This window comes from Bombus pyrosoma, linkage group LG15 (genome assembly GCF_014825855.1).
Source record: "Bombus pyrosoma isolate SC7728 linkage group LG15, ASM1482585v1, whole genome shotgun sequence".
NCBI lineage: Eukaryota > Metazoa > Arthropoda > Insecta > Hymenoptera > Apidae > Bombus > Bombus pyrosoma.
Window position 1 is genome coordinate 8445596 of NC_057784.1, and position 10836 is coordinate 8456431.

The 10836-nt window shown below is 31.2% G+C and overlaps 4 protein-coding genes across 10 annotated transcripts; 2 read left to right on the forward strand and 2 right to left on the reverse strand.

Moving 5' to 3' along the window:
* Window positions 1-306: 306 nt before the first annotated feature.
* LOC122575831 lies at window positions 307-2704 on the reverse strand. Of its 3 annotated transcripts, none has more exons than XM_043745294.1 (6): window positions 2566-2704; window positions 1530-1902; window positions 1006-1461; window positions 705-788; window positions 569-646; window positions 307-486 (listed from the first exon to the last, which is right to left on the reverse strand). In XM_043745294.1, the coding sequence occupies exons 2-6, from the start codon at window positions 1881-1883 to the stop codon at window positions 394-396; spliced, it is 1065 nt and encodes a 354-aa protein (XP_043601229.1). In that variant the 5' UTR covers window positions 1884-1902; window positions 2566-2704; the 3' UTR covers window positions 307-393. The 3 variants fall into 3 exon arrangements, with proteins under 3 accessions (XP_043601229.1, XP_043601228.1, XP_043601231.1); XM_043745293.1 differs by having other exon boundaries at window positions 1530-1921; window positions 2566-2696; XM_043745296.1 differs by lacking the exon at window positions 2566-2704 and adding an exon at window positions 2217-2358 and having other exon boundaries at window positions 1530-1921.
* LOC122575834 lies at window positions 2611-3904 on the forward strand. Of its 3 annotated transcripts, none has more exons than XM_043745300.1 (4): window positions 2611-2744; window positions 2964-3352; window positions 3435-3589; window positions 3668-3904. In XM_043745300.1, exons 2-4 carry the CDS (start codon window positions 3041-3043, stop codon window positions 3765-3767), a joined length of 567 nt encoding a protein of 188 aa, XP_043601235.1. In that variant the 5' UTR covers window positions 2611-2744; window positions 2964-3040; the 3' UTR covers window positions 3768-3904. The 3 variants fall into 3 exon arrangements, with proteins under 3 accessions (XP_043601235.1, XP_043601234.1, XP_043601236.1); XM_043745299.1 differs by having other exon boundaries at window positions 2641-2778; XM_043745301.1 differs by lacking the exon at window positions 2611-2744 and adding an exon at window positions 2786-2886.
* LOC122575832 lies at window positions 3759-5502 on the reverse strand. The gene is made up of 4 exons (XM_043745297.1): window positions 5486-5502; window positions 5142-5221; window positions 4664-5025; window positions 3759-4570 (listed from the first exon to the last, which is right to left on the reverse strand). Coding segments are annotated over exons 1-4 (1014 nt in total). The 5' UTR covers window positions 5488-5502; the 3' UTR covers window positions 3759-4000.
* A 56-nt stretch (window positions 5503-5558) lies between these two features.
* Window positions 5559-10805, forward strand: LOC122575830 (coiled-coil domain-containing protein 142). 3 transcript variants are annotated; one of them, XM_043745290.1, is made up of 14 exons: window positions 5559-5902; window positions 5995-6180; window positions 6845-7062; window positions 7126-7258; window positions 7487-7635; window positions 7714-7901; window positions 8268-8459; window positions 8543-8682; window positions 8864-9148; window positions 9260-9376; window positions 9454-9607; window positions 9664-9781; window positions 9899-10086; window positions 10171-10805. In XM_043745290.1, the coding sequence occupies exons 1-14, from the start codon at window positions 5867-5869 to the stop codon at window positions 10305-10307; spliced, it is 2241 nt and encodes a 746-aa protein (XP_043601225.1). In that variant the 5' UTR covers window positions 5559-5866; the 3' UTR covers window positions 10308-10805. The 3 variants fall into 3 exon arrangements, with proteins under 3 accessions (XP_043601225.1, XP_043601226.1, XP_043601227.1); XM_043745291.1 differs by lacking the exon at window positions 9899-10086; XM_043745292.1 differs by lacking the exon at window positions 5559-5902 and having other exon boundaries at window positions 6084-6214.
* Window positions 10806-10836: the final 31 nt, after the last annotated feature.

A 10836-nucleotide genomic window follows, 5' to 3' on the forward strand; every position in this document is an offset into this window, starting at 1 on the left:
TAAGAAATGTTATATCACGCATTATTCACATAAAACAAAAACAAATAAATTCGTTCTTTTCAAATTAATGGTAAAGAAGAAATTACTACAATTATATATTTATACAATTATACATTTGGCTGTAATTGACTTTTTAATAATCACGTAAGAGAAAGTTAATTTATTATAATTCGTATTTATCGTGCCATTTACTCTCCTTAGTGTTCAGATTGATTAACTTAAATTTAATTTAGAGACCAATGTAATAACGTATATTGTCAAAATTAAAATTTATTTACTGTTAGATATAATAAAATCCTCTATTTATCACTTATTGACAATTCTGGTTTTTATTAAAGATAAAAGAATTTAAGAAATTATTTTATAATATTGCAATATTCTCCATATGTTTTTTTATGATAGTTGGCAGTTATCGTTAGATACTGCAGGAATTTTATCACTCTTGACATTAGAAGTTTTCATTGTCTTTTGTCCTGTGCTTGGAGGCTTTCATGAAAATAGGAAAGTTTTAATAATTTTAATAATTCAATTAGATATTACGATACAAACGTTTCAAAAAACTGCTCACCGATGATGCCTGACTTCCTTGCAAATTTTCATTTAATATTCTAGACCTATTTTCCATCCATGACCATTCCTTTGTGTTCTAAAAATAAAAATCGTTATTTAACTTTTATTCATTCCCTTTTTGTTTTAAATCGTACCAGTGTCTCCTGAGAGGTTTTGACATGATATAAACTTGGATACAATGTGTAGTCAATATCAGAAAGTGGTGGAGCAGTAGGATGCTACAAAAGAATTTTTTATTACTTTTTTATTTAGACATAAATAAATTATACAAAGAGTGCTCTTTCATTTGTCATCATTACTTATCTGTTGATATACATTAATAGGAATATTTGTTTTCTTTTTCAAATTTATCAAAATAAAAATGTTATGTTAATAAAGTGAAGAAACAAGTTTAATACATATATTTACTAGAATAAATTATGGATTTATACATACTTCCATTTTTTCAGTGTCTGCAGGCTGAACTGGACAACAATTAGTGTAGTGATTATATTTGTAACATTTTTCACATTTAAGACCCGAAGCAGGACAAGCTTGCATAGGATGCCTCTGATTACATTTGCTACATTTTTTTTTATTTTGTCTTCTTACCCGTTTTTCATTCCTATTTGAATTACTAGTCTCTTTATCAGAATGTGTAACGTCCTTAGCAGATACATTATCAATCTTAATATTATTGTTATCTATCTGTTTTCTATTTTGGTTTGTATTCTGTTTCTTCTTTTGCATGGCACATTTATGTTCATTAAAAATTGATATAAATTCTGATAAATTAAGATTTTTTACATTAAACAGCTTTTGTCTCATTCGTTTATCATCAAATTCAATAATTAATTTGTCCCTAATTATGCTGTCTGTCATATCTCCAAAATTACAAGTTTTTGCTTTATTCTAGAAATTAACAGATACATAGAAAAAGTGCATTAAAAAATATATATAGTTTTTCAAAATTAACTTACTTTCAAATAAACAATATAATTTTCAATAGAGATATCGGAGTTTTTGCGTGACTTAAAAAAGTTATATCTTTCTATAACTTCATTTTTTGGGGGAAGAAAGTATTTATCAAGTTTTGCTAATAATATATTCATGTCATCTCTCTCTTTCAAATGGTTTGAAACAATTTTTTCTATAACATCTTGGCCAATCTTTCCTATGTAAGTCCTTAAAAGATAAGCTTGATAATCCGGTTCTTTGTTTATAGAATTACTTGCTTTCAGAAATATCATGAAATCTTTTCTCCATTTTTGCCAATTTTGGGCCATATCTCCATTATCAGATAAAGGCTCTGGAGATCGTACATATATATCCATGTTGATAGTAATTTATTATCTACAATATCAACACAAAACTGAAAAAATTTCATTTTAAGTATGATATTACTATATAAATAGTGTTAATGTTAGAACTAACATATCAGTAAAAATGACTGATTTTACAATTTTATTTTAAAATTTCTATTTCTTGGCATTTTTTTTTGCAATGATGTAATGACTTTCACAGCGACAACTAAAGGAATAATATAATGAATTTTATTTTATTTTTTTTATTTATTTAAAATCAAAATAATTTTGTATCATGGTTATTTATACCAATACCAGTCATTTTGACTGGTACTTGTCAAAAGGGTCCTACAATCTGTTTACCGAACCCGAATTTTCCAGCTTCCCCGTCTTGCACAACTTCCCACACGTTTTTAGCATTTTTATTACGTATCATTCAATATAATGATGTCAATTATCAGGAAAATTTCGGATCGATTATGATTTAAGTTATTTTATTTGACATATTATATTGTAAAATTATGAATACCTTCTCAGAAAAGATTTGAAAATATTATTAATTTATTTAACATTTATTTTATATATGTAATGTTTGTTATATTGTATATATTTTTATAATTATGTTACATATAATTTATTATTATACAATAAAAAATTAGTTTTTTCTACATATATTATATTTTATAATGATCAAAGACATACAATTACGAACCTGATTATCAAAAATGTGTTGCGCAGTGTCACATGGACACAATCTTTCACTTCTATAGCTTATTACAATATGACTTCGATGACTCTTTTTCTGAAGGGTATTTCCCTACCTATTAAATGTGCTTACTTTACGACTTGAAGAAAAAAAGCGATTGATCATGTGTGTTAACATCGTAAAAGTTAAGTTTAAGTTGACTTATTAATTTTAATGTTGGTAAGAAGTTTAAATCAAATTACTATAAACTTTAAATAGCTTTAAAGTATAATGAGAATAGAATAATATATTATTAAACATAGTTTTCTTAGTGATTATCATTTTTCTGTGAATATCAATTAATGTCAAAGATAATTATTTATTAGGTCAAGCTTATGCTTTATCTTATTTAATTTATGTTATAGGTTAAGTTAGAAGTAGAAGAATCTTAAAAAGTATTTGGATTTGGAGTTACAATTTTGAATAGAAAAGTTAATATAAGATGGATGAGGTACATGATTTGGAAGATTGGAGAATTTCCTTATCCTCACGAAACAATGTGATATATAATGGTACTCCGTATGTTCCTATGCTAGTGGAGAATATTCTTATACATATTTCTTTCGAAGATTACGAGACAAATGGGATTAAAACAATACAAACAGTAGGAAAACTTATTCCAAAAACTGAAACGTTTGCTACACTTTTATCTGTGACACCTGGAAATAATTCTGCATTTTCTGTTAGCCTCAAAATTTTAAAAGTTGGAGATATATACATTAAAGATTCAAATAATATATATTGTCCAATATGGGTAAGATTTTTACTTCTAAAGATTATTTATCTCTTGCTTGTTTTTGTAATGTAATTATGACACGGAACATTTTTTTTTTCAGAAAAAATGCAGTATATTTAAAATATATGGAACTTTAAAAAAGGAAGGATTAGAAAATGTTTTAGAGGCTTCCCATTTGGTTCCAGTACAAGATGTTGTGGGTACATGGAATCTAATGGCGTCATTAAGCATAATTGCACGTTCAGAATATCGCCAGTAAGAATACTTGTCGATAAGAAATGAGAATGAATAATTACTAATGCTTATCTTATTACTAATGTTACTAATGTTTAGCTATTACCGTACCAAAGGACAAAGTAATATGCTACAGTTACAATGGGATAAAATGAAAAAGGAAAACAAACGAGTTACAAAGAAAGACATAAACATTTGATAAAATATATTATTTCAAAATCAGTTTTGAACATACATAAATATATACTTGTAATAAAAAGTATATTATATTTTCTTATGTATTAAAGTATGTATAAAATTGTTAATAAATTGTTATGAACAGATACTTTGATTAATGTGCTTTTAGTGTTTAATATTTACTTAATATTTTTGATACATAATAAGTATAGGAAAGCATTCTTCAATTCAATTATATGAAAGAGTATCACCATCCTAATGTCTATGTGCATAAAATTTCTTATTACATTTTGAAGGAACATGCCCTATATGTTTGCAAATAGAGCAAACATTATCTTTTGCTGGACAAAGTGATCTAGATGCAGCATGGCTTAAACCACAAAAGTGACATTGTGCAATTTGAACAAGATGGCATTTCCACTTAAAATGATTTAATTTCTGGCATTTTGTGCAAATTTCATTAAAAGCTGGGCATTTCTTACGCATATGATCACCTCCACAATAATTGCAATTGTAAATGAAAATCGTTGGACATCGTCTTGGGAAATGATTCCATTTGTTACATTTTACACATTGTTTTCCCAATGCTGGACATTTCTCAGAAGAATGATTACCACCACAACATAAACAACTGATGATATCAGTGTACAATTTCCAAATAAATGCGATTTCCTTTAATGTTAACTTGTTGAAATCAGAGGAAAATATAAATGTTGGAATTAATTGTTTAGCAGCATTTGTAAATTGATGTTCATTAATTTCTGTTAAAATTTTCTTTTTTATTAATTCTTCTTCATTTTCAATATTTTTTTCTTTGATTATCAACTAGGAAAGAGAATTATAAAGTGCTTAAAAACTTGCTATACATATGTATGCAACTTAAAACAATTTTTGTTATAAATTTTTAAATGTCTTTACCTGTAGGTCATTTATATATTTATAAACATTTTCTAAAGGTATCTTCTTTCTTCCTGAAAATACGTAATATTCTCCAAATTTTTCTATTAATATATCTACATTTTCTTTGTCATTTGGAAAATTGAATACAAATGTATTATGAATGTCTTGTCCAACTGGACCCATTAAATTTAATAATAGGTTTCCCCATTGTTGCTTGTCAGAATTGTTTTTATTCTGCGCTCTTTTAAATGCAAGAAAATCATTTTTCCAAGTGTTCCAATTTTTGAAGAATTCCTCTTCCGTTATAAATGGCGCAGGTAGCTTAACGTAAGGTACATTTGTAGTTCTTTCCTCCGAAACATTTTTATTATGTGTATTGCCTAAAAGTAAATGTATTATACAAAGAAATTACATATTTATACATAGAAAATAGTTACCCATTATTACAATAACTGTATTTAAAATTCTTTACAGCTTTTAACCTCTACAATCATACCGTCACTGGCTTGATCTCTTAGATGATTAGACCAATTCCGTTGGTGCGATTTTTTAATTCGCAAATAAGCGAGGAATCCCCTATAACAATTCATTTCGTCAAAAACTGTCGTACACGAATAAATATAATTTATGCAAACTATGAAAATAATTAAATGTATACACTTCCTGGTAAACTATTATAACTAATATGTTATCATTAAAAATAAGTTATTTGTAACAATAGATTAGATATTTCCAGGCTGCGATGCAGTATTAATCTTATAGAAGTAAAAAAATTAGGTTCGTTTTTTAAACAAAACTGTGTGCATTTGAGCGTAAATTTAAACATTTGGTAATTCCCACATGATTTGATCATGAAGAATGAGCTAGCATAGTTGATGAATTGGTTTTTAAACACGGCCTGTCAGTCGTTAGGCGTTCCCCTGGCAACTCTACTCAGATTACATACGACTACTTTATCATGCGATAAGATTTCCTAGTTCAACTTCTATCCTTTAACATTTCAATATTCTTTGTCTAAGTATTTTTGATTGTTTTTCTATCTGAAATATCTGTGAATAATCTCATAGTTCGCAAGACAGTTTTGTGATTCGGTGGAATCGAAAGATTACCAGAAAAATTTAATCAGCTTCTTAAGGAATTATTTACAATGAATTTTTAATCATCATCGCCTAAAAAACGTTCGATTTGGAATTATTACATTTGGCTACGACATAAAAAAAAATGTGTTTGCATTCCAAAGGAGTCAAAACGATTATAGTACGTAGTACATGTATGATGAGCGATAAAAACGATATGGTTTTTCGAATGATCGATTGAAAGAGGAGTTGATACATATAAATTTTCGCTAGTGGAAGCCTAGCCACATGGATACCAATTACAGAGCAAATATCGGCAAGTGGCTGCCACCTCCAGGCGACGTTTTCGAGAAATGGTTTGTCAACTCGTCGATGGTTAGAGAGAGCATAGACAATCTTGTTGAATCCATAGCCTTAATTATCCAGGACATCACAGATTCACAGATCTGTGAATTCGAGGTGCGAAACATGAGTCCTTATATGTTTTTCTATGGTAAAGTATTGGTCGTAGTTTAATTTCTCATTATGAATCGATTAATGAAATTAGCACGCTTAATGCAATATGCGCTTTGGTGTCATGAATGAAAGATATTTCCACGGAAGCTGCTCGAATTAAATAAAGTGTTCTCTGCTTTTTTTTGTTCTGTATCCAAAAAAAAAGAATTGAAATTTTATTTTCTATTTTCATATCGTTGAAAAAATTTCTATTATTTCATAGCATGAATATTTTTAGTATAGATGAAGTTTCATAAAGATGGTTTCGTAAGATCTTTGAAATTTTTCGTAAATAAAGAATAATTTAGGTAAAAAGGTACTTCTATTCCTTCACGAATAGACTGCAAATGTTCATGCATTTATGGAAAATTTAAAGGTTCAAAAATGCACAGAACGCATATAATATGTAAAAATATATATAACATCCAATTTATGTTATAACATCTAATAGATGAACCGAATTTTAGATTCGATTTGGATTCTCTATTTAGGTTCTATTTCTTTAGTCAATCAAAATTAATTTATAAAATTGCGTAAATATCCGCAGTATATTCACAAATAATTATGATAATTGTCGAATTATCTTTGTATTGGATTGAACGAATTTTTATTTGTATTTTATATACAGGTATATAAGAGAGTTGCAAACGATCTAGAAGAGATAACGAAAGGGTACAAATCGATCAGTACGACGAGCCTTAATACACATCCGATTTACAAGTATAAGATGTGTCATTTCTTGACGATATTAAAACGAAAATTGAACGTACTCATAAGGTTCACTCGCAATTTGATAAACGAAATCGTCGATTGTAAGAGTGACGAGCTGCTTAGGATTATTTTTAGGTGAATACCGTAGGGCCCGTACGTTGAATTTTCGTTCGACTAATAAAAACCTATTGGTTCTAGGTTGGTGAACATTTATAACGATATATTAGACATGGATATCGACGTTTCTGGTCCTTCAACAAGCGTATTCTGTAATGATTGTCCTTATATATTGGAACCAATGAAGAAAATATCCGTTACTCGAATATTGCAGGTGAAAGTTTTTCTCAAAATTGTACTACATCACTATGAAAATTTTATTCGTTCAATCTTTCTTTCTGAAGCCTATAGTGTTTCAAATTTCCAACGAACGAAATCATGAATTCCTTGGCACAAATTCAACAAAACGAATAGTATGATATTAGAAGTTAAGTCGATAGATTGTTCGATTGATTTTCTAGATGAAAGTTCGAACAATAAATGATCCACGACTTGATTCCAGGTGCTGGCCAAAAATAGAGCGGAAGAATCTTGTCACGAACTCATTGACTGCCTTTTAGCAAATTACAAGCCCCGCGAGAAAACCGATCCCTCTACGGCAATATCTGGCGACGCCGACGTTTCCGAAAATTCGAGTATCGAGATTTATCGGTCAGGACAGCCAGTATAAAATTAGTATAAAAGACTATTCTATTTTTGTCGCGTATTTCACGAAAAATTGTTTCGCAGAGCGCTTACGAGACACTTAACGCCGCCGATCGAAAGTTCCACGTCGAGAACGGAGTTGGAGGTATCAAATATTGAGAGCATTCAGACATTAGTCAATACTCAAAATGAACAGGTACTGAGGCTGTTAAACGTCGTGCAAGATGTTTCACCGAAATTATTTGGCACTGATGCGTTAAAAATTAGCAAAGGTAAACAAGAAAATCTTTTTCATTGCTTAACTCTTGCCTGGCGCAGGTGTGGCCATTTTTATCACGTGTATCGAATGAATTAGAACTTTATTTTACAGCAACAAAGCGAAGGTTTAAACAAAAAGAATTTTTACCTTTACGTGATAATGAAATTCACTTAAAAAATAAAATTGCTTATATAGTTTAATAGAATAGTAACAGAGAAATATAGTTTAGAAAGTAATTAATGACGAATATTTCGTCGAATTCTCCCTGACTGTATGTGTCAGAATTAATCGGACCTAGCTTCTTGTGCTTGCGGATTAAATTTCATTTTTAATTACTAATCCGTCTTGAAACATTATAAAATATTCATGGTCGTGAAAGGCGAGACAAGATTGAGAAGCAGTGCGACAAAGAAGGTGAAGAATTATTATCAAGAAATTGCGTGGGGCGCTCTATCAAGTATTCTGGATCACGTGGTTCTCTGGTGGTCTTCGGAGGCTCTGGCTACTCGTCATAACCATGGAGCACAGCAGCTTAAAGATTGGCTTAGTCAATTCATCCAGAAGAATCATGGTATAAAAGAAATATCAATATGAAACACACACTTAAAAGCTTCACGTAAAACAAACAACTATGTATATTTATTAAAATTTTAGTACCACAAACGGTGAGACCAGCGTTACAGAATCTTTGCGACGCACTTGGTTATCACGCCACGATTACAGAATGGGATCAGTTCTTTAGACTGGCTTATACATCAGCTTTTAAATGTCAATCCAAAGCTTCCTTCACGGAGGTAAGTTCTCTTTTTATTTAAAAAAATACTCAAGTAAAGAATAAAATAATATTAATAAATTGTGTTTATACATAGTGTTTAGGTTTAGCGATCGGTTACTCTACAAATTAAAATGCTACATACCATGCCTTCCTAATCCCAACACATAGAATGATTCAAAAGGGTTTGTGTGAATTTCCAGGTATCTGACACGGGTCAAATGTTTGTAGAATTGTTCCAACTGCTCGTTAGGTTGAGCAACGAATGCGAGGCAGGGGGTGAATGGGTGATAGGAGCACCATTGATAGAGCTACCACTATCGGAACAGATCGTCATCCTCCATCGATTAGATCATTCGGTACATACAGCGAGACTATGGATAGTACAGGAGGCGAAAATCATAGCTCATACGTGGGAACTGGACGTTTTCTTTCTTTTGGTAAAAGGTGATATAGTGAACTGTCTCGAAGAACTTTCATATTTAAAGGTAAAGCTTAGGCTCATTAAACAACTAGTTATTCTTTAATATTCTTCTTTAATGTATAATTTTCTTCATCAAAAGCTTTTACACTGTGTTATATTATTTTATATATTTCAGCTGGCTGATCATACGAGTATATTGTCAACAGATTCTGTGAGTGTTCAGGTATATGTTTGCGCGAAAATGAGAGCGAAAATCGTGTCTGAAGTAAATGTCAACATAGATTTACTCCAGGTAAGCGATGATTTGTAAGTGTTCGGCAGCTTTGCTGAGGTTTCTGCTTTTATATACTTCCTGTTGTTTTTCCATAGAAGTGTTCCAGAAAGTGTGTAGAAATTCTGGCAAAAATCTGCCGCGTGGTCAGCCTAGCGAATCTGCACATGTGTTTTCCACGGTCAAGTTACTGGAGGAAAGGGAGCGACGTTGCTCCAGTGACTGCTAGTCTTTACGTGGAGTCTTATTTCGGTAAGTAAATCCCTCTTATACGTACGCTTGATTCTCTAAAGCTGTCTATTCCGCAGAGAAAGTATTGCTTCCGGTGTTGGAAGTTATTGAAGATCCCGAGACATCGAATATGATTCTGAAAATTATGTGCGAGGCATGGCTGGATTACATCTATCTGCACCGTATTAAATTTAGGTAAATCGTCAGCTGATCCTGATCTTTATTTCCGGTAAAAAAAAGTGACAAGAGGAAGTGAAATAGAAACACGATACGATATAAATTAGATTTTACATTTTTAAAAATATCTTTTAGCGAATATGGTGCGTTGCAATTGCTTACGGACTTCGCGTACGTATCGAAATGGGTGACAAATTGCCCGATTATTTCTCAGAATGTACGAGATCATCTTTTGAAAAACGAAGTGCTCCGACGATGTGAAGGAGTGGGTCGATTGCTCCTTCGACATCCTGGCGAGGCTATTTCTATGCATAAAAGACTCAGTACGAAATAGAATTATCATAAAATTAGGGCGACTTGAATTCAAAGTGGTAAGAAAAGATCTTTTACTCTATCTAATGTTTCAGCCAGAAGAACAAACGAGCGTGGGTCGCCCGAATCCCCGGGATTGGAACGCATGCCAGCGGAAATGTACGTCCCCAACCAGGAACAATGGCTGGAGCTTCGCGCCTCGAAAAGATACAACTTTTGTTGCACCGAATGATCAAAACATTTCAACGAATTTATTATATGAAAACAATCATAAGATTTTAATATTTAGATCCAGGTTACTCGTTTCCAAACCAAATATACCATAATAATATAATAACTAATCAACTAAATCAACTTGCTATAATCTTTATTAAATCGACTTAAAGATAGATGTCTCATCAGCTTATTCTAGTCGTTTTAGTAGGTTTTTGTGTTTGTCTTCGTTATTTTTTCGCGCTTGCTCTTTCATTTCTCATTTAAACTTGAATAGGAATATCGAGTATCTGGATGCAACTGCAATGTTACGAACGAATTACGTACGCATATAGGCTAATTCTGCACGCGTATTGTTCCAACAAAGCTGGAAGATCCCCGGCGCGAATTCAAGCGAGTTATGCGTCTGCGAAGCCCGTCAACGGGAAGGAAACCTTTCGGCAAACCTTCGCGCGTCACGTATTACGTTACGCATCTCCATACATTACGAAATAAAAAGGGACAATATGTTGTATAAGATTTAATTAGTTGAACGTCGACCATTGACT